Genomic DNA, 23105 nt, shown 5'->3' on the forward strand with positions numbered 1-23105 from the left:
GGAGGATAATCATCTGTAATCTTTTCTCTCTGGAGATCTATACTTAGGCTTTTCTTGGTGTACTTTTCCACAAGTACCTCACTATGACTTTTGGGTGTCACTTTATTTAAAAAAAAATGTATCAAAACAATGTACAATTTAAATTCATATTTCACAAGTTGTACCATCCCTATAACAGCTGCTTCAATGGATTGTGTTAACGCTCTAGAAAGAAAGCACAAACACTTAATATTCATGTGACTAAATAACATCACTACTTTGCATGATAATGATATACATTTTTTCACCTCAAGAAACATGTGGACAGAGTTTATGGGCATAGCAATAGAAACTATCAGTAAACCATATCAATGTCAATGCACAATCTTGTCAGATCTCAGAAGCTAAGCAAGGCCGGGCCGGGTTATTACTTGGATAGGAGACTGCTGGGAATACCAGGTGCTACAGTGAGACAGTTCACCCATATTGCCTATTATGAATGTGGTGTGCGTGAGTAATGAGTGGTCGTTGAGGAGGATGATGATGCAGATTGGCAGCCTCTCTTCCAGTTATCCCAGGGCTGCTATGGCTACAATAGTAGCTTACGAACACCAAATGTGGAGTGATTTGATAATACAAAGTAAAGCTTTTTGGTAGTCTTGAAATGCCCTACATAAATACAATGCATTATTACCAAAACACCTGTATATCACATTATCAGTAGATTGTACCATATAAAATGAATCTGCCTCCATTACAATGGAACAGTACAGGCCTATAAAACTCCAAAGTCACTCATATATAATCTCCAAAGTCACTCAAATGTAATCTCCAAAGTCCTCCCAAAAAAATCTTCCAAAGTCTCATTTGCCCACTCAGCGACTCGTTTGGGCAGCCATCTCTGTATCTGAACTGAGGCTCAGGTCAGCTATGTGACAGAGGGCGGGATCCGCATAGGAGGTAAACAGTGATTGGCCGGCATGAGCATTCCTGTCTCGTGATTGGATTATGGCCTGGCGCAGACTGGTGATCCACTGCTGTTTACTGAAGGAGTCGTTAGCCTGGAGGCTGTAGGAGTTTGCTTTAGCTCGCCCCCTGCTGCTCACTCGGAAACAGTTTTTCACTACAATAAAGACAAAACAAGGATTAACTGAGATATAAAACATTATTCTTAGTGTGTACATTCCATAGGTGTATGTTAAATTCATTGATTAGTGTATGCATTGTGATGAGTTTGTTCAGATGTTTACCTTTGTCGTTTCCCCCTGTGAAGGCCCCCCTGAAGGCCCCACCCCCTCCAGCCTCTCCATCAGGAATCTCCTCCAGGTTCAATAAGCTGTTGGGCAGAGGCTGTCTGTAAACACTGAAGGCTTGACCACCATCTTTGTCCTCTCCAGGTCTGGTCAGCACTAGCGCCAGCTCAAACAGGAAAACATGCAATCGCTAAAGGGCATAAAAATATATACATACATTTCATTTTCCCTTCACTGATGGAACAATCACGTTTGTTATACCAAAGGTTATGCAAATGGGATACCAGAAAGCATAAAACTGTTACTGAAGAAATGTAAAATATTTTATTTATTTTGGATGGACTATGTCTCTCGGCTGGCCTGGGAACGCCTCGGGGTCCCCCCGGAGGAGCTGGAGGACGTGTCTGGGGTGAAGGAAGTCTGGGAGTCCCTGCTTAGGCTGCTGCCCCCTAAGCAGGGACTCGGATAAGCGGATGAAAATGGATGTATAGATGGATTTATTAATATAGCGTAATTAAAATTCATTGCTGGTTTACTTTTACATTATTTGGTTAAATCTAATTTCCATTTCATATAAAGTGTCTGTTTAAATACACTTTAAAGCTACCTTATGTACGATTAGATTGGTCGACTCTCTCCTGTTGTATTCTCACATATCACCACTAGATGTTATCTGTGTTACTGCTGTCTGATAGTGCGCAGCTTTGGCCTGATAGACGAAGACCAGAGAGCACAGGTGAGCCTGAACAAACGCCAGGTGAAAGGAGTAGGAAACAGGTTTTACATCTGCAATCTACTAGTAAAAAAAAAAAATTTAATTAAAAAAACTTACAAATGGTAGCTTTAGAGCCATTGATCAAATTTACCGGGAGATCTAAACAAGAGTCCACTCAGGCTAGACTGTTTTAGGTAATCTGAATGATCTAAGTCTATGCCAAGGTTCACAAACAGAAGGTTGAGTTGTTACCTGTCCTTTGTTGTTCTTGAGCTCTCCATGGCAGTACAGGAAGCGTGACTGTTGGATTTCGGGTAACCTTTGGCTCTCCTCGAGGTAGTTCAGACCTCTTCTGTAAAACTGACACTCCGCCTCCCAGTTTTTTCATTCACCTCTGCCACAATGCTCTGGATCATCTCCAACTAGACCACAATTATGCATTTTAGTGAATAAGCATGTGTCCCTCCATTGTCATTAAATAAAAACCTTCATTCAAATAGAAAATCTGTCAAATATTTTCATTGTCCAACATTTCTTTAATAACCAACTGATCACTTGCTGCCCAATATAGCACAACACATTCTCTATATACTTCATCAATGTACTAATTAAAGTATGTAATATGGCATTACATGGTTATACCAATAAGGAATACTATTAAACTCACAGCATCAGGCAGCGTGTCTTCATCAGGGTGATCAGCGGGGGTGCACTTCTGAATCTCTTTTAATAGGAGCGGATATTTGACCAGTCTGCTCCGGGGCAGGTCCAAGAAGTTCCAGAGATCCAGTTTTCGGCTGAACGAGGATTCCTGGCACAGTCGCAAGAAGTGCTCCACTCGCTTCTCACTCTTCTTTTGGTCCAGTAAGGCTTTAGCTCCTACCTGGTTACAGCAGTAGGTCACATAGGCCTCCAGACAGGGGAACTGTCAAAGAAAGAGGCGCACACTTAGACATGTTAACACATGAAATACAAGATAATTTATGTGAATGTGGAGATACCCAGTCTAAAAGTGTAGGGCCAACTTCCCCCACAGTCTTCTCTGATCCTCTGAGACGCTCAAGTCTCTCTAAGAAATCTATAAAAGAGACACACTTTAAATAATACTACAAGAGGTTTGTAGGGTAAATGAAAGGTAAATTCTGACAAAATTTGAGACAGAACACTGTTCACTCTTTGATTGCATCATTAAGTGAGATTAGAAACAGTTCAATAATTGCTAATATATTTCAGAAAGAAAGAATGCCTATATGTTCACTACCTTTATTCAGATCCATTTATCAGTCTATAAATGTAAAAGTTTATATTGAAGTGAATATTGTTTTCTGCCACACTGCACGCATAAGTTCATTGCACAATAAGCACATTTTTAATATTGTGACTGTTAGGAGCTAACACTTGGACGCACACTTGTCACATTTAGCTAGTTAAGTGTTTATTTCCTTTTTTATTTCCTTTCACAATGATGAAGCAACACAAAAACTAACAAATAACATTTGATTTTAGATTATACCTTATCTCTTACCTTCATGAAGAGGAATAAGTGAGTCCAGAGTCCCAAAGATTTGTCCTAATTCACTTTCCGTCATAATGTCCAACTTCAACATGGGCTCATAGTAAACCTGCAAGTCAGAGTAAAAAATATGTTTAAAATGCATTCAGACTAAATATGGATTAGGTATGTGAAGAGATAAACCTTTTTAACCAGACTCAGGTCCTCAATGAGCTGCCTCTCTCCCTGTGTGAGCTCATAGATCACCTTTGACCATAGAGACCAGAAGAACACGTGAATAGACTTTAAATGAAAAGCACAAAAACACATACGCCACAAACATAAGGTGCTACATGAGCCCTGACAGCTGACTGTACCAGAGAGGAAGTGTGTTTCAGTGCCAGCTCACATCCTCTTTCAGAATCTGAACCATAGAGCACAACTCAGCTACACACTCAACTGACCTATATATCCAACCTAAATGGACGTACACTCCACAACATTATTGCTATAATGTTTTTTTATTTAAAAAATAAAAAATACGAACATAAATGTGAAAGTTAAAAGGTATATGTAATATGAACTAAGTTGTAATAAGGCGAAATATTTCTTGTCCCCCCCAAACCTGGCTTGAACCCAGACTCCTGACAAAGGGCAAAGCTACAACAATACTGAAAAGTAAAGCAGCAAGTACAGTATATTTGTTCTATTTTAGTTATAGTGTGAACTGAGTGATCTCCGGGTTTATTTATCTCACCCTTGCTGCCATAAAATTCACAGCTACTCTTATTGGAATTCTATATGAAAAACAGCAATGCAGAACTGATTACATTACCTTAAAATAAAAGTTAAGTTGCTATGATTAGTGAATAGTAGCTTAGTAAGAGTTTCAGAAACAGGTGGTGGCAGACAGTTTCTTTCATAAAGTTACTGATTCTGTTCTGGTTATGAGTCAAATAGCTGTGGCGACCTTTCACACAAAGTAAAAGCCCATACAAGAAGGCAGATTGTACACTTCACCTTTGCATATATTTCCAAAGAAACTCACTCTCACAAGAAATGACACTTGAGTCCATAGAGCAGCTTAGCTGTCTCCAAACACATGGACAACAATTGAAATTATCTAAAACTCTGGCACTTGCCCATGTTTTTCCACATAATACCGGAGAAAGGTTAAGTACCTCTTGTCGTTTGATCTCTTTGGCAGTGAGGTCGTGACTCTCCACAGTGTCACTCCAACACTGGCTGTTCCGTCTCCGTGGAAACGACGAGGCCTTGGACCGGGACCTCAGAGGTGCTGGGGCCAAAGGTCGAGCCTCAGTGCGAAAACTGATAGACCTCTGTCAAAACAGCATTGAATTTCAACGTGTTCAGTTTGTGTGTGGCTGTTCTACTTCAGTGAATGACTGTATGATGAACAACACTGGGATAAACAGGAAGCTGAATATACAGTAAATATTAGCAGTGCCCATTATTAGCTTAAATTTTCTGATAACTTATAAGCATTAGAATTTTATGCTGTACTGTAAATATCTTTATGTGAAATTGCAGGTCACCATAAATAATACAATTCTTACCGATATAGACTGTCCAATGCGTTTCAAGGCAGGAGTCTTGACCGGGGTTATTACACCTGTGAGGCTGTTGGACTTGGTCACTGGTTTAACCCTTTTGAAACTGGGCTCCTGAAATTAAAGAAAAGCAAAATAAGGAGTCAATTGGATAAAAACTATAGCAAGAAATTCCCGTCCTGTAAGTTTAATGATTTTTCACAGCAAATATAAAAAGTAAGTGTGCAAATAACTTTAGCAGTACAATAATATGTAATTCTGATTTTAACACAAACAGTCTCTCACCTCTGAATCTTTGGTTTGGTCTGTCATACTCTGGCCCTCCTTCTCCTCCTCTTCATCCTGATGGGACAGCAGCATTAGTGTGTAAAATAATTAAGTCAAAAAGGGCTGAAGCAAAAGTGCAGCAGAGAAAGATGTTGAGAGGGCGAGATGTTGCATGGTGCAGATCGCACATTTCCTGTGTGAGTGTTTCAAAGAGGAAGAAAGTTTGAACTCTTGTCTCTGTAGTAAAATACATGTACAAAAGCATGACTACCCGTTTCTGCTACTCACATACAAAACACCTATTGAAATATGGACAGAATACAGTAAATGGGAACATGAGAGAGAGAAATACATGACATACTAAGTTTAAATGTGCTGGAGTCACAGCTGAGGGGAAACTTGTAGAGATCTCTGCACTCAGCATTGTGGTTGCAAAGGTAAGGTTGACTAACTTCCGTTGTAGAAAAAAGACAAGTCAAAAATGTGTTACAAGCTGACATAGAGATCACGTACCTCTATGATCTGATTCACAGGAATGGGGCTCATGTGCTGTTTTCTTTTCTTCTGGAAAACACAGAAATATTTATAATTGTATTGAATAGCCCAAAACATCACAGTAATTTCATAGTAGTCTCAATTCTTGAAATTTGTGAATTGATCAGGACAAAACATCAAAACAAAAAACAAAACAAAAAAACAACTGAAATTAATGGATAATTAATAACTGGATGTTACTTACAGCTGCATGGTCAACTAGGATGGATGTCTCTCCTGGTGTGGATGTCCTAATCCACAATAAAACAAGCAAAGCATTTCAGAGTCATTTCAAAACATTTCAGACAAGACTAACAAGCCTTAGTTAATAATTCAGTCAAAACACATTTAGATGATTTGAATTGTTCTGTACATTGTAGTGGTTCTTTGTACTTAGAGATAGTGACACCACAAAGTAGATGAAAGGGAAAAGGCACTCACCAGGAAGTTCTCAAATCACCATTCGCCTCCACTTCCATGTTGGTCTTCAAAGCATTTTATATAAGATTTTCATAATCCCAAAATGAGGGAAAACCAGATAAACATTGAGTTTGTTCACAAGTTGTCAGACGCTTGTAAGGGTTCTTTCTCCTCCTTCCTCATCAGCCTAAACCACATCCTTCAGGGCTGTTCATCACTGTATATCCGCTTTTCTCAGGGCGGGTTTAAATGGACAGTTGTATAATATATTGCATGGTTTTCATATAGCACATTTTAAAATCAATTCAAAAACAAAAAACACAAGACATATTAGTTTTTTACGCTGCACTGACTAAATTGCTTTTTTTGTTGTTAAAAATGCTTAATTGTATTGTATTGAATATTTCTGCCATTTGCAAAAATGTAAAATTAGTCATGCAAGTTTGTCATGTTTAAAAGGGATTTCATCTGTGAATGTTACCTTTCACTGATAAGTACAGTGTACCCAATACAGAATACTATCCCCTCTGCTCAGTTTAAAATTAGTCAAAACAAAAACATAACATAGAAGCAGGTTGTTTAACATGTTTATTTATTTTCACTATCACACTAAGTGCTCCCATTTCCAGATACATCTCATTGCCTTGCTTATACAGTTTGCCATTTGGAGTTAAAAGTAAAAAGTTTATGCTCTACAAGGTGTGCACCAAAACTCTGCCTCGACCCTCAACACATAGAAAAATAAAATGGGAAATTAAACCAGTAAAAGGTTGTGCAAGAGCCCTGCCAGTGCCACAGAACCACTGCTGATGAGGTGGATATACAAGTGCTGCCGACTTAGATCAGGATTGAATTTGGGCTTTTAGCGCTTTAACGTGAAGATTTGGGCTGTGACAATGGCTATGGGACATTTCGGTTTATTTTGAAGATTTCTCTTAAACTTTGCATGTTAAAAACATCTTGGGCCTTGGGAAAAGAGGCAGGGGTAAAGTAAGGAAGAGAGCAAGTAGAAAAGGATAGAAGTGTGTGGATCAAAATATTCATTGCAGGTGTTTAAGGCCCACTGGGAGTGCAAGGACCATCTTTAAGAAACATGGAGACATCCTTTAGTCTGCTTTGTATGGTCCAGTTTACATGCCCTCTTCCTTACATAACCCATCACAGACTGGATCCTAACAAACACATCCTGGAGTCAGCTTTACTGGGGCTATGTACACTCGGGCACCGGTTCATACAAAACACAGGCCAAAAAAAACAAGATTTTGATCCCCAAGCTAACGCGGATCAACTCTCCCACCCGGATGTCCCGTCTGCCCCAGGACTGCCTGTGCCGCGCAGGTACCAGCAGCTCAGCGAATGGTGTATCTCACATAGGGAACCTCCACATCCTCCTCTGTCAGATCATTACAGCACAGCTCAAATACTAGCGCTTTGACATGCTTGCCTAGCCTCTTCTTAGACACTTTGGTCACAATCTCGGTCATCCTACAAAAGACAAGCAAAGCATATATTTGTTAAACAGAGACTAATGTTAACATGGCAAGGTGACAGTATGTAAATGTAATACTCACGGTAGTGCCAGTCTCTCTTTGAGTTTGGCAGCAGGCATAAAGAAGGAATAGAGCATAGACACTCCCTGAGAAAGCATGGTAATCTCCAACTTGTGCTCGTTCTAAAGATAAATAGAAAATCAGGTTAAAAGCCACGAGATATAACAGATCATTAATGTTATATCATGAACATACTTTAAAATAGTCCAAGAACTGCTGGAGTGTCATCTCTTCTCCATTTGGCTGCACTCCTGTGACTTCAAAGCGATCCCACAAAGACCATTCAATTTCATAGTACTTAAAAAAACAAATAAAAATTTAGAAAATTTCCTTCTAAGCATTTTGACCAATGGCAGTGGATTTGAAGAGTACACATTTGCAGTGGGTGCTAACCTTGTGTTTGGGAGCAGCAATGGGCTCTGAGAAACCGAAGAAAGGCAAGGCCAGGTTCATGAAGCCATTTTTGTAGGACTCCAGCTTCTTGTGTCCTTGAACAATCTTTAAGAGCTCCAAACATACCAGACCTACAACTGCAGCGGTGGTTGTGGCAATGGCAGGAATGATCTTGCCAGCAATCAATTTACTCTGAAAAGAACAGTGGCATTTATAAATCAAAAGGAGACATGCAAGACCTGCACGTTATAGTGGAAGGCCACTAAGAGGCGTCTCAGCTCTCAGTTAACAAAGGCAGACTCGTTTTTTGCTGTTTTACACCAATATAATGGATTACAAAAGCAAAAGGTATAATAATCTAGTAGTTTAATAGTTTTATACTAAACATCCCACAAGTCATTTGTGCTTCAAGTCCACCATGGATCTTACCTTGTGCCTGTCTGCAGGAGGAATGTCATAGTTTTCTGCTCTCAGATTTGATGCTGCCACAATGAAGTCCATATGGAAGTTTGTGTCATCATCCTGAAAAACAAACCAGCAGCACACAGACATGAGGCATGGTTGGTTGACAACAGGAAATGTAATTAAAACAAAGAAAAGGTGTACCTTCTCAAAGTCAATAGGGGACAGTTTTATTTTGAAAGTCTCTGCAGTCGGCAATTGCGCTTTCAACTCCTCAAATCTTGAGTCATCTGAAGCAGAAAACAAAGTTTCAAAATATGGCCTAGAATAAATAAGGGCTGTTGTGATTTTTGCAGGTTTTGGTCTTACCAACTGAAGAATTGCTGTTCTGTAGTTCTTGATCAGAAACATGAATTTTGACACCTGATCTAGGAGTAAACACTGGCACTTTGATGTCCTGCAGGATTTTGACTACACCAGCCCTATCCGTGCTGCCCTGGATCCCATATATTTGAGCATGCAGGTTTGCTGCTGCCATTACGTAGTCCATGTGGAGGTCCTAGACAAAGGACAATGCTATTATTACCTTTTACTGACAGACCTGCACTCTTTGTTTCAAAAATATAAGCTTACATTGCTAGTGCTGAATTCCAGAGGATGTGGGCATCTCTTGGGTCCAGACCAGAAGGGTGCACCAGAGCTAGTGAGCTGAAATTCAAAAGATTCAGTTCATTCTGATGGTATTCAATTCAAACAATGGACCACCTGCTTCATATTAACTAAATACAGACTTGTGCTCCTCAGCACACACTGAACCAATCAATGTGAGAAGGTGAATTGAACTCATTTACACCCTGGATGCATCAGTATTAGCATGGCTGAATCATCATAGGAGACTGACTATATCCCAATATTACTGTCAAAGTAGATTGACATAAGGAGGACCTGACCTCAGGATTTACCTGATTTGGAGGGAAGTTGTGTAGCAGCTGTTGGATGTTGTTGTTATACTGGCATTGCCAATGGTTGCGAGCCCAGGCCACACAGTCTACCCAGCTGTGAGGTCGGTCAGTGATCAGTGTCTTGTGAACAGCCTCCAGTACCTCCACAGGCTGGGCACCTGGAAGTTTTAGAGTTCGCTCCATGAACTTAGGATCCCTGAAAAGACCAAAAATATTCAGCACACAAGATTTCAGCTGGCATCCAGCATAATTTCTCCACATACGTGAGGTATTGCATGGCATTTTCTGATGGTTGTTTGAACAGTCCTTCAAATTCATCCCGTGCCCACTGAAAGAGCCAAAAAAAAAAAACTGTTACAAAAGCCCCACTGAGTCTTCTGCCACATGCTATGCATGTTTTCTGACCTGTAAGGTGTGTTCAATGGCATTGGGGAAGTTCTTGAGGGTACAGATGGGGATAGACTTTTCAGGGGGGTCCTGACTGGAGCTGTAGGACTCTGTGAGGAACGGGATGACTACCTGGACATTTCCTTTAGTGCCCAGAGTCCCAGACTCAAGCAGAGGCTTACGGTAGTAAACACATCGTCTATCCATATACATACCTACAGAATATTCAAAACAATCACAGAGACTAAAAGGTATAATTCACTCTTACATTTTAAATGTAAAATCCCTTACGAGCATCAACATTATCAAGAGCATTGGCAACTCCATCCAGATTCTCAAAGAAGTCATCGTCATAGACCCTCTCTGTGTCTGGGCCCACTCTGTTCTGGTGACCTGTGATCTTGATGGAGGGGTTCATTTGCTTCACGGCTGCAGCAGCTGTGTCGCTCTTCATTTTCTGTCATAACAGGAAAGGTGTAGAGCTTAGGAGATATGGTCATCACATGAAAACCATCTTTATTTCACACACTGACTTACTGTCACATCAGCAGGTCTGAAGAGGAACTGTCTGTTCAGGTTGGACTTTTCAATGGTGTCCATGTCTGTCACTATGACCTCACCTTCTCCACATGCCAGTCCAATCATAGCAAAGTTCTTCAACAATTCACAGCCAATGGCACCAGCTCCAACCTGGCATATTACAAACCCTGCATTTTAGTGACAGCTTTCTGTCACAAAAAATATGAACAGCTGAGGCCTACCAGGAAGTACCGCTGTTTGGCAAGAGTATCCTGCATCTTTGAGCCAAAAACTGCAATCTGTCCATCATAACGGCAGTTTCTCTGCAACAGAAACCATACGAATGAGCACTCTGAAAGCTTGTATACAGATTTGCACTTTGCTTTATCCCTTACAGGTGCACACTCTTCCTCTGTGAGCACAGCTCCTTCTTCAGACAGGCACTCCAGGGCATCAAAGTACAACCACTGCACAATAGGCATGAATTTTCCTGTGCAGGCCTATGGAAAAGGACATGAACTAAACAAATTAGCAGCTTGTATCAGAAAAATACACTGAGTTTCTACTGTATACATTTGGGCCTGGCATGTCTAGTGATGTGCAAAATGAAGCAAGGCTTTGGTGTGAGTGTGCGTGTGCGCAGGAAAAAGGATAAAATGTTTAATACTCTGGTTATTATTTTAATCATCAAAAACACACACACCGTTAGGAAAGGTTGACCATAAACTTAAGATTCTTTGCAATACATTAGCATCCACAGCAGATGGCAGCATTTTGAAGGTTCATTATAGTGGAACTTTATTTTACCAATCACTAGCATGGATCTATACTAAGAACTGGATAAGACAGTCCGCTTTGTCCGCACGAGAGCCTGATTAGTGGCTGCTCCATAGGTACTGGAACTCGTGGGAGCTCTGGCCAAGGAAGAACTGCCCCGTAGAACACAATGGATTTTTTCTGAAATCAACCTGCCCACGTTTAGCTGACAAGGCATCGACAGCTTTTACAGGGGTTGAATTTTCTAGGAATTCCTCTGTGTTTTTGTACTCTGATTGGTCAGGACTGCACATTTCTGACATCACATGTTGGGTGGCGCTAGGCCAGAGGAACTAATGCACAAGAAAAAAAATTTGAAGCACTTCGCGCCAATGACCACAGGCCATTAATCTTATATTTCCAAATCGTGGGTGCCACAGTAAAATGCTCCTCTACAATCTTGAGGCAGGTTAGTTTAAACACATTTCACACCATCAGTTTCCAAAAGGCAATTTTGTGATAAGTAACATTCATCTAGTCTTCAATGTAGCCGAGAGTAACTTTATGTATATTATTAAATGTACTGACACATGGATTACGCTGCAAACTAATACAGTTGTCAGAACATAATCTAACTTTTTTGGTTTAAAATACAAATACTGAGCCAGACTATTTTAATGAATTTATAATACAAATAAAATGTGTATGTAATACATACAGTCTCCATTGATTCAGCTGGCACAAAATGATGCAGAGGAGCATTGTGCACTGACCTTCATGACTTCCTGAGCGGCCAGACCCCCAATGAAGGCATTGACAGGGGCCAGGTCTCCAGCAGACACATACGACAGCTTCTTAAGTAAAGCCTCGTCCAGCTCCTCAACTTTGGCTGACCCAGTCTGTGCAGAATTGATTTCTTTGGCCAAAGTCAAGAGCTCTTCTCCATCAGCCTAAACAAAGAAATGTGGTTCAAATTAGAGCAAATATGACCAACTTCAAACTCAGGCTGTGGTGATTTTTAAAAGAGACTTACCTGACTCCAAGGAACAGGAGGATGACCATGTTTTTTCTGGAATGAGTGAAGAGCTTGATATCCAATGTGCAGTTGTCCAGGGTGCTCAAACTTCGCAAAGTCTGTTATCATAAACTCTGGCTCAGCCAAGGAGGAGGAAATTGATTTCTTGGGGGAAAAAATACATACATTTAAAAAAAAAATTATATATATAATTCAAGTTCCAATGACACTGAAATTGAGACGAATTTGCTATATGTAACACTTACAAAAGAAATTTTCTTGGGCATTTTAACCTGAGAGACTATTCCCCCTCTCACATAGTCTGAAAACCCTGTAGTGTCACAGATACCAAAGGTGTACGGACCTAAACAAAAGGTAATAAGCAAATTAATACAATGATGCTTGTTTTATAATTTTTCATTTTCTCACCAAGACTTACCAAGAACTTTGATTTCAATAGGCTTACATCCATTGAGCTCTGTCATACCCTGAATCTCTGTAAAAGTCACAAAGTCTCCACTCTCAAATCCATGACGGGCCTCATCCAGGCACGTCACCACTCCCTGACTGTCCTGTAAAATCATGTCCATTTAAAATCAATAGTCACTTTTAAAGTTTAGCACCAATGTCTTACCAACCTTCGTGATCATGGAAATCATGGCACTCAGCGGCTGTTCCCCATTTGTGTCAAACACAATCATTTCATCATTGAAGTCACAGAAAAGCTGGCTATGAAGAGAGACACATTTTATAAATGAAGACTATTTCAAACATCCGAAATAACATTAAGGCTTACCCAAAAAGACCACGTGTGTCTGCAACTATGAACTTGATCCCTTTGTCGTGGCAAAACTCGCCCAATCGCTGTTGCTCCTCTAAGGAGGATTCAGTCAAGACCACCACCTACCGCAGAAGTTTACATTCAACATTTCAGGGTGACAGCCATGAAAGACGACAAAAGGATCAAATGAAACTTTACCTGGAATCTGGTTAGAAAGTCCTCAGAGAGGGCTCCAGTGTGAGAGGATACAGGGACATAGTTGTTGAGCTCAGCCAAACGAGGCTGACTGGCTTCTGCCCTGTTCTTTCCCAAATCCTCTTCTCGGAGGTAAAACTAAAATTATAAAGTGATGGATTTAGATAATCCTTACATAGTTTCAGCAACTATGCCAATTGCACATCTATAACACAAGGCTGGTTACATAAAATCTAAATTAACACAAGCACAACACACCAACATCCTAATCTAAATTAGGCCAGAGTTTTACAATGATAATAACCCAGACAGGCCATGTGCTGGTAAATATAGGTCAATTTATGGTTGGCAGGAAACTGGGGCGTGGCACCAGATTTTGATAATACACAAAAGTCAAATTATAATGCCAAAAGCAAAACAACAAACGTAATAAAATTACAACAGCAAAGTGTCATTCACCTGTGAAGACAGGTCCCTCCATTCTGCAACGCCTTCGTCATGCACTGTGACACTTCGAACACCTCCCAGGATCACGTTCTTTGCGATCTCTACTCCAAGTCCTCTCATTCCCGAGATCAGGACATTGGAGTTCTGCATGCGTTTCATCGCCTCATGGCCCAACACATAACTACAGAAGAGAGACAGAATTAAAAGATTTGCATGAAACTTGTTATTTTTATATTTACAGTATCTAAAAAGACTTACAGTTGTCTTGAGTACAGGCCTTCATCAATCTCAGCATCATTACCATTTTTAGCCATGCCCTTCAAGAATAAAGTGAATACTTAAACAATGCAGAAAATTTGCTGAAAATTGAACATTTTCAACAATATTTACGTTGGCAGGTGTGTGGGACAGATCAGTTCTGACAGAGTTAGAGGATGAGCAGTGGGATCCCGTCTTCGTCTCTGTTCCTGACAAGCGACGCTTCTTGGACAGCGGCGAGCTGGACATCTGCAAAAACAACAAAGCAAATTTCAAGTACATGACAAAACATAACTAGAAATCACAATTGCTGTACAAGTTATAGAACTGATAATAATCTGTTGTGAGAAAGCCATAGTTTAAATTGTTAGTGTTTAGGTTTATGAAACAGGGCCAAGGCAAATGCCCAGTCCTCTTCATGGCAGAATGAAAGGATCTAGTCTAGGGAGCAGCTGGGCTGGCCTTGAGCCAAAAACAAAGCAGCTAGAAAACAAAACACTCATAAGCAACTAAGCAAGTTAAACCATGGGAGCAAAAGTATTTCATATATTGAACAGTGGGACTGGTTCATTCACTGCCTTTGTTTGACGCCCATGTTTATGGAGTCCAGCACTTTGAAAAAAAAACAGCTGAATCATTAAAAGTTCATTGCGGTAAAGCCTCACTTCACAGCAGAGGCAGGTGTGGACACTAGAGGACACGATGCCTCAAAAAGAATCAGTCAGAAAAGTCAGCAGATACACTTTGTAACACCTATATGCGATGAGTGACCAAGAATGACTGTTCCGACAGACCGCAGTAGATCAAGCACAGTGCAGCGAACGGAGACATCATTTCCGCATCCAAAGGTGCCAAGGACCCGGTGTGTAAGAGATAAGTGTTAAATGATTTCAGACAGACAAGGCCGATGCAGACCCTCCATAAAGAGCCACATGATTCACATGGCAAACATTTTATTTCACAGTACAATGAGGATATGCAAAGCAAAAATGAAAGCATCCGGAATGAAACAGCAAAGCCCTCATGTTTGGAACATTACCCAAAATGACAGCTCCAACCGAAGTCTTTAAGGCTGTTCTTGTTCACAGACACTGTATCGAGTAACACGGGGAAACGGTCACGATGTGCCACTAATCAGCTAAGGTGATTTGGCATGAAGACGTATTGGACATGAATAACTCAAGGCAAACACTAGACTGACAAGTCAATCCATTAGCAGCACTCGCACTAGGCCTGCAATGCCCAGTGCGGAACAACTTTACAAGCTAGCAGCAGCCGCTTTCTACCTGTTTGGAAAACACGGTAACAGAATATTGTAGATAAACACAAATGACCACTAGTATCAAGTTACAGCACTCTGGCAGAAATGTGTAGCTTTCCAGCTGTCTCTGGAACATTTCTAGGAAGCGAAAATGTAGCTAAACACTCGTGCTTCATTGATTTCTCTATTCTTACCAATAATCCTTCTCGGTCCTTTACAAATGCGAAGCCGCTCCCCTGTCGCTGCGCTTACTCGTAGAGTCGACTTGATATTTCGATGAAAACAATAAAAAACCCACAAAAACGGAGATTAGGGCGCCCGCTGTATATTGTCGAGTCACTATGTACCAATGCCTCTCCAATGTAATTGCGCTGCTGGCTCTGGGACTGCAGACGGGAACAAAACCAAAATGGCAGATGGGGAGAAAGGGGCGGAGGACGAGTGACGCAGGGGCTGAAATATTCAACAGGGAAGTGTCTCCGTGAGCACGCTTCTCCTGCCAGCCCTGCGCGCATTGGACATGTCCATGACCAACGCTCACTAGTCCCGCCCTGCTACCAGAACATGCACGCCGTGCTCTACTGTACAATGGGACAGAAGAACACAAAACTAAAACAATATTTATCAGCTTGTATGCTTCAAGAACATTGTCAGGACAGGGGTGTAGTTAAATAACCTACCAAAAGAGACAACAAAAATTTCTGTAGGCTGCATTTAATTAATTAATTATAATTATTCATTTAAATAATAATTGATACTCTAAAAACAGTCATAGCTTCATCTCAAGTAAACATTAAAGACAATACAAATATACAGACTAAATAGCCTCATTAAATTTTGTGGACAGTAGCCTCCTAGGACCTGGCATCCTCATATGTGGACATATATGTCCAACACATTTCGGGTTGTTCAGGCACTTCATAGTTTTTGCAAGTCATTATTTAATTGTGACTTAACGGTGTTCTATCAAAAATGATTAAAATATTAAATGAACGTTTTATATATCACATGTGGTCATATGAATATAAAATTATAATTCTTATAAATCAATAAAGCATGCCATGCAAGAGTTCGGGTCCTAATTTACAAAATGTAGACGACTTGTAGAAATGACCCATTTTACTCCAAAGACTAATCCCAATATACTCATTTAACTGCGAATGGGTCATTTGACCAAGCAAGCAAAAATTGTATTGCATAAAAATCTTGTATTTTAGTTTGAATGCGAATCTGAGCATGTATTTGGAGAATTACATGCTGTGGTCTTCCTCCACATCCACTAGCTCAGTGATGCTCCAGTGTCTGGGCCCTCATACAGAGGTTAGGGGTGAGCATGCCTTGCAGGAGTATTGGGGGAGGGGGGTGCTGGCAATTGACAAAGGCCCTGCAAAAGAGTGGGCCGCATATATACATGTCGCACCAACCACTAAAACTGAACATTTTCTAGAAACCTGCCACGCAGAGGATTGGCGTGTGAAACACCATTTCGAGAGAAAAGATAGCCCTAAATAGTAATCTGAAATGCATCAACTGACATGCGTGCACAATTCCCCAAATAAAATAACCATAGTGCGTAAAAACAAAAACCTCAAAAGACGTGGTTCTGTAAATTCAAACAATGGTTTAAGGCACCCAATTTACGATCATACCACAGTAACTTACATGCATGTCTGCAGCCATTAAGGACTTGTGCTATAAAATATTGGTTGTGCATATTTTATTTGACACGATTGTAGGGCACCCAAAATGTGCAAACGGTAGTTTGCGTTGTAAGTTACGTGGCCGTGCTTTGCTGGCCACGGCTGGGCATGTCGTACAAAGAATTTCTTCAGATACCGTTATCAACCATCAAAATTTTACATCTAGAGACTGCGTAGTTGTTAGCTCTCGTGCAGTTAGCTTTTAAGCTATCTAGCCACCCAACCACTTTTTCGTTCTTGTGTGGCTCTATCAGCTAACAAGATAGCGTTAGCCAACTAGCCGAAGCTAACGTGAACTAGACCATATCACATACAAGTGTGTAGAACTTACCACATCCGATATTTACCCGGCCTGTTCTGTAGTGTTAAAACGGGTTGTACTTGAACAGAAAATTTAAACAGACTAGTAAGACTAAACAATGAGGATGGCAGAGTGTAAAGTGTGTCAGGCTGGCGGGCTCTGTGTGAGTTTCTGCGTTGGACGAGTGCCTGAGTCCTGAGTGCCCGGCTGCTCCCCGACCGTTTCCCCTCACTCTATTTCAGTTAAAGCAAAGCAAAGCAGCAACATGTGCACGTTACAGGCGCTACCATTATTCTGGTTTAGGGGGCACAGCGGCAAATCTATTCTTTTAATATTCGTATAGAGCGATGCAACCATTCATTTGGCACAAACACAATGACCATAAAATATGAATGCTGTAACATAAATAAAATAGTATTTTATTTTAAACTATTCTAATAAATAGAATTATTATATTATAACACATCCCCCCCACGGGCTCACATTTTGCGCGAAACCAGTGAGGACTCAAAGTTTGCCGGGAATTGTAGGCTTCAAGATTATGCACGCTTATACAAAAGCCATCAAACTCCATTCATTTTTAGCAAATACGATGCTTTATTTAATTAGATTTTAAAGATGCAAACAACACAGTTTACGCAGGATAAGGTGCACAACAATGGGAAAGCAGTTCATGATGAAAGACAAAATCAAACTATCTGACGTCCTTTTTTCAACACCGACAGTATTCCCCAAAAATATCTGTACAAAATGGCTATATCAAAAATAAATAAACACATGGAAAATAGAGCAAATTAACATAAAAAAAAAACAAAAAACTGGACGCTTTTGTGCTTATCTTGTATGCATTATGTTATTATTGCAAAGCTATTTACAATGTATAGTGTTTAAATTCTCAAAAAATAATGTAGCTTACTTCCTGTCATAACTCCTCGAAGTAGCCTACAATCGTTCAGGAGATTGATATATATAGTGCATTGAAGAGCTACATGTAGATAAAAGGTCATTATTGGGATGATATTGATGAAAAGTAGATGGTGCGACTGTGTGGGCATTTACAATTAGGAGGATAATAAAACATAACACATTTCCCTTGTGCTACTGACAATACCACACCTCTGTACAGGGTGGTGAGCATTTCATGCACATTAAGATACAATTTGACATAAATAACTCAGAGACAAATAACTCAAGCAAAATAAAAACTCCCTTAAATAGTCCAGCATGAAGTTCAATGTCAATTTGTACTTGGATTTATCATGTTGCTAGTTGAGCAGTCCACACAATTGCAGCTATGTAGTGTGTATTCTTCAAAGCCCCCTGCTTGTTCCAGCTCGTGGAGACTGGCCAGTGTGAGTTGAACTCCTTTGTCCATCTCTGTCTTCTGGTTCTTGGGAAGAGGCAGTAGTGTGTGTAGGTGGAGAGGGAGGTGGGTAGGAGGGGGGAGGGATAGTGAGACGAGGCAGAGGAGGCTGTGCAGGTCTGGGAGAGCTGGGCAATGGTGGAGGGGCTCTGGAAGTGGCAGGAGAAGCGTGTGCGCTTCGAACCACACGAACTGGTTCAGGTGGACAGTCACTGATTTGCTCCAGCAATGACGGCATGTCTCCTTCAATCTTCTCCAATACAGCTGCCATTTGCTTCTCAATCTGCTCGATCACACTGTCCATTTGCCAGTCACTTGTGTGTGGTAGACCAGTCCCATACATCCCGATGCTTGAACCACTCGGATACAAGGAGCTGTATGGATTTCCAAAACCTGTCATCTCCATACCAGATGTGAGCATTTCAGGCTTGTAAGGTGTTGCATGACGACCCAAACTGGCTGTACTGCCAACTGAATAACATCCTGGTCCAGCGGCAGGGCCTGTCCTTGGTACGCTGTATTCTGCACTATATCTGTCTGCTTTTCTGGCCTCTCTATCTCGTCTAACTAAAGGGCTTGTTTCTCCCCTGATTCTCACCTCAGCCACTGCTGTAGCTGGTGAGACTGGTGCCACTGCCCTCTCAGCTACTGCTTCTGGAACTTGAGTCTGACACCAGTATCCACTGTTTTCATCCCTCTGCGTACCAGGCTTTTTCTCAGGTGTGACTGTGACTGCAGCTGGACTTGTGTCAGTGGATGTTGTGCCAGGGAATGAAGCAGCCATCTTGTGTTTGTTAGTTGTGTCAGGAGAGTGGGATATTTGCCTTTTGTCAACATCCAATCTTTCTGACTCCTTGACACAATTTTGACTGATATTTGGCACTGTTGTTCTGTTTCCATCATTGGCCCTTTTCTCCTGTGCAGTTTCAGGCCTTGCATTTGATTGATTCTGCTGACATGGAGGTTCCTTTATTTCTGAAGGTGAAATGCCTACTGTTGGGCCTATACTTGTTGTTATCCTATCTCCTATCTCCTCATGATTCAAACCCACTGGACTGTTCTCTACTGTTACCTCTAAGGACACACTACTGGATGTTACCCCTCCATCACTTGTGCCCTTTTCACCATCATCACTGGTTCTTTGGGACTCCTCCCCTCCCTGAACCTCAGCTGAGCTGTCAGTCATAGCCTCAGTGTTCTTCAGTCGCTGCATGAACGTTGTTACCCGAATTGCTTTCTGCAAGGCAAACAAAAGACAAGGAAAATATTTTTACCATTTAAAATAACTGTGATGATAACCTCCTTTGGTTCCTCAGGAAAGTGGTAAGTGATTATGAAATCTAAACATAAAAGCATTTGGTGGAAATTTTGAATAAGGCAGAATGATTTGTCATCATGTTTTTGAGGTGCAGTGCTTGCCTTAGAACAGTGCACGTTGTTAATGCCATTCTAACTTTCAGGAGATATCATTGTACCCTGAATAAAATTAGTTTTTCTCCTAGCATTTTACATTCATTTAACCTGATATTATATTTTTAAATAAGAAACTCACGCCGACCCCCAGTACAAATGCTAACACATAAATAGGGCCATTGATTCTCCTGAAGTCATTTGACCATAAATATTAGTAACTACAGTGCATCTGAACATAAGCAAACTTTTCTTAAGACCAGGATGGGATCTATACTAGGTGCAATAAGCAAGGATTTGATCAAGAGGAATGACACAGAACCTTCACTGTAGTGCAATAGTCCAAAGTGGCCTACATCCCTTAAATCCTTTCTAAAGCCAGCCTCCTTATCTGCACTCATCTATTAGCAACACAGATACATAGTGTTCTTTGTTGCTGATGTTTATCTCATTTTACCAATCATCTTATATTTGTGCAAACGAGGAGTCAGAAAGGAACAGAGTGTGCCACTTTGAGCATAACCTAGAGAAGAAAGTGGGGCAAAGTGGATGGATTTCTTCTGGGACAAGGCAGTGTGTGGTAGTGGATTGGAACAGAGCATTGACTAAAAACTCCATCAGCTCAAACATGTTCATTTGAATCTTCTTTTCATAAATTGGTGGTAAGATGTGCCAATGAAACATGTTGTGCAGAGTTCTGTCCATGCTCTGTCCTTCCGCTCTCCCTTACAGTGATCTACAATACCTTTAACTCCTGGGCACCACATGAAGAAAGAGAGAAGAGGAATAAAGCTCAATTTGCCTCTATTCCCTGTATTTATTTGTACATAATGCAACTTGTTTAATACATTTAATGGACATTTACACATATATAGACTTAATTGCTAATAACTCATCAAAGTTATTTAATGCAAGCTGACATACCCGCCATTTTGCCTTGGCAAAGTTCTTTTCAAACTGGGCACACACTCCATCTTTAAGGTTTTTCTCTGATGCCCCATTCCCAGCAATCCTAAACAGAGATAATGTAAAGGTATGTCAGAACCTTGTGAAAACCTGATAGCAGTAATTGGTGACTACTTGTACCATTCATGCCAGAGTGCATCCTGTGCTGTGATTCGCAGCATCTGATCCACCTCCATTAGCCGACAGACAAGCTCCTTAGCTGAAAGCAACAAAACAGCACTTATTGTACAAGTGAAGAATGTAAAATTAAATGTTGTAGTGTGTTGCCACCATGTGGTGATGTTGCATACCTGCAGGTGAAATATCATCCCAGTATGGTGAATCAAACTCAAAGTCACCGGCAACAATCCGACAGAATATAATGCGATTATGTAAATCTGTATTTTCCTCTTCTGTTTCATCATAAAATGGGGGGTTACCTGATAAACTGGAAATGCAGAAGCATATTAGTAAAATGTATTCACAAAAGCATTTAGTAAATTGATATTAGGCACTCACAGTATAAACATAATGACACCCACAGCCCAACAATCAACTGGTCGTCCATAGCGATGCCGAGCCACCACTTCAGGAGCTAAACAAAACAAAAAAAGCAAACATTTACAAAGACAATATGCATAATCAAAATCATATTATATTTATTCAAAATCAATATGTTTGCAGTTACATTCACAAATGGAATATATGAATAACATTTTGCACAGTGATAGAAACAACCAAAAATTATATAAATCAAATGTAAAAGTACTAACTCTGACATCTTAAATGATCTTACCTAGATACTCAGGGGTTCCACAAGGTTCTGTTATAGGCCCGTTTTCAAATCGCGACAAGTAGAAGTCCCTTAACACAACTTTGTTGTGGTTGTTCTCATTGTAATACATCAAATTTTCAAGCTGAAAAAATTAATAAATATATAAATAAATTAGATTTAACCTAATTTTATTTGATATAATTGAACAAAAATAGCAGAAATGCCAATGTATTAGTTTGTAGTGTTGTTTAATAAGACAATTAGCTTTAAGCCTTAAGTTGGACTTTTTTGTAATTAATTTTGTAATCCTTTTGTATACAGTAGTTTAGTTTATGATGCTGCATAATAATCCCACACCCAACACACACCCAAGCGGAGAGAGAGACAAAGAGAGACTGATAGGGATAGATAGGGAAGCTAAGAAAAGAGAGTGGAGAAGATATCATCACATCGTCTTGATTATTGGAATTATGAGGAAATCAGCAAACCAACAAAAGACACATCAGATCATGTCAGGTGACACCTCTAACTGAGGCAAATATCTGGAGAAGAACACATACTAATATTTAAATAAAAGACAATGACTTTTCAAAATATGACACAAGTTAATTTCTTGTGATATTGCGAATGATATTTAACAGTAAAAAAATGATACAATTATTGTTACTGGTTTTATTATTTACATTTAAAAGACTTAACACTATCTGTGAGATTTCAGGTTTCCCCAGTAGAGGGCGTCTGAATCTCATGTTATTTGGTAATAAGTGTCATAACTCTGCTCATAATTTGTAGCTTATGGAGAGTGAAGTCATTAATTTGTGTGTGCCTCAGTGGAGAAAAGAGTTAACTTCTATAAGTATTTTGGGTGTTTTCTGTTATTTGTGTTATTGTGTGACCACCTGCTCTGCTTCGACAATAGTACCTTCAGATTTCTGTGAACTATATTCAGGGAGTGTAAGTACGCAACAGCCTCCAAGACTTGTCTGATGACATTGGAAGCATCTCTCTCTGTGTAATTCCCTTGGTCCAAGATCCAATCGAACACATCTCCTCCTGTGGCTCTGTGTGTATGAAATCACAACATGAGAAACACAAGCATGTTTCATGAGCATCTTTATAACTGAAATAATGTAGTAATAATCTACATGTTCTACAATGAAACCAGTACATTGCTCAGTGTATAGCATTTCTCTGCTAACCAATCTGTTCAGCCAGCCCAAAGCTATCATGACGCCGTAAAATTTGACAAGAAGTAGTTTTCAAAATATGGTCTGGGTAAAACAGCTACTACAAGTACTTCTTCAGGTAGTGCAAAGGAGTATTTATTTATATTTTAATGTTTTGATCAATGTTTAGTTTCGGTTTACACCTGTTTTGGATACAGTAGTCTTAGTTCACAGCTCTATCCCGAATAAGCCCTATATTCATTAAAATTTGTTATTTTAGTGACATGT

At 40.2% G+C, this 23105-nt stretch overlaps 3 protein-coding genes and 1 non-coding gene across 7 annotated transcripts in view; all 4 read right to left on the bottom strand.

The window, feature by feature from the left end:
- Positions 1-84: 84 nt before the first annotated feature.
- arhgef3l (Rho guanine nucleotide exchange factor (GEF) 3, like) lies at positions 85-6447 on the bottom strand. Its single transcript, XM_020930012.2, is given in 14 exon segments — positions 85-1102; positions 1230-1422; positions 2200-2321; positions 2324-2369; positions 2615-2872; positions 2949-3025; positions 3473-3569; positions 3644-3706; positions 4621-4779; positions 5017-5124; positions 5296-5352; positions 5791-5841; positions 6017-6062; positions 6253-6447. Coding segments are annotated over 14 exon segments (1563 nt in total). The 5' UTR covers positions 6291-6447; the 3' UTR covers positions 85-854.
- Positions 6448-6802: 355 nt separating this feature from the next.
- Positions 6803-17390, bottom strand: uba1 (ubiquitin-like modifier activating enzyme 1). Of its 2 annotated transcripts, none has more exons than XM_020930006.2 (26): positions 17189-17390; positions 14029-14145; positions 13897-13955; positions 13651-13819; positions 13195-13329; positions 13012-13118; positions 12854-12944; positions 12655-12787; positions 12482-12579; positions 12234-12380; positions 11974-12150; positions 10840-10944; positions 10687-10767; positions 10463-10615; positions 10217-10382; positions 9944-10140; positions 9802-9866; positions 9539-9734; positions 9210-9284; positions 8946-9135; positions 8781-8866; positions 8604-8696; positions 8175-8366; positions 7977-8078; positions 7803-7903; positions 6803-7716 (listed from the first exon to the last, which is right to left on the bottom strand). In XM_020930006.2, the coding sequence occupies exons 2-26, from the start codon at positions 14143-14145 to the stop codon at positions 7581-7583; spliced, it is 3171 nt and encodes a 1056-aa protein (XP_020785665.1). In that variant the 5' UTR covers positions 17189-17390; the 3' UTR covers positions 6803-7580. The 2 variants fall into 2 exon arrangements, with proteins under 2 accessions (XP_020785665.1, XP_020785664.1); XM_020930005.2 differs by lacking the exon at positions 17189-17390 and adding an exon at positions 15352-15569.
- LOC129412477 (small nucleolar RNA U6-53/MBII-28) lies at positions 9372-9471 on the bottom strand. Its single transcript, XR_008633749.1, has one exon. It is a non-coding gene; the product is annotated as a small nucleolar RNA U6-53/MBII-28 (small nucleolar RNA).
- Positions 17391-17817: 427 nt separating the features above from the next.
- camkvl (CaM kinase-like vesicle-associated, like) overlaps positions 17818-23105 on the bottom strand; it is a 42905-nt gene continuing 37617 nt past the window's right edge. For all 3 annotated transcript variants that reach the window (XM_055165837.1, XM_055165838.1, XM_055165839.1), the window contains 7 exons: positions 22574-22712; positions 21673-21793; positions 21396-21471; positions 21188-21324; positions 21018-21096; positions 20856-20943; positions 17818-19758 (listed from right to left, as the gene is read on the bottom strand). In XM_055165837.1, coding sequence (XP_055021812.1) covers positions 18469-19758; positions 20856-20943; positions 21018-21096; positions 21188-21324; positions 21396-21471; positions 21673-21793; positions 22574-22712 — 1930 coding nt within the window. In that variant the 3' untranslated portion in view covers positions 17818-18468. The remainder of the gene's footprint in view (positions 19759-20855; positions 20944-21017; positions 21097-21187; positions 21325-21395; positions 21472-21672; positions 21794-22573; positions 22713-23105) is intronic.

This window comes from Boleophthalmus pectinirostris, unplaced genomic scaffold, assembly GCF_026225935.1.
Source record: "Boleophthalmus pectinirostris isolate CB_2022bp ecotype Guang Dong unplaced genomic scaffold, ASM2622593v1 HiC_scaffold_8, whole genome shotgun sequence".
In the NCBI taxonomy this organism is placed as follows: Eukaryota; Metazoa; Chordata; class Actinopteri; order Gobiiformes; family Gobiidae; genus Boleophthalmus; species Boleophthalmus pectinirostris.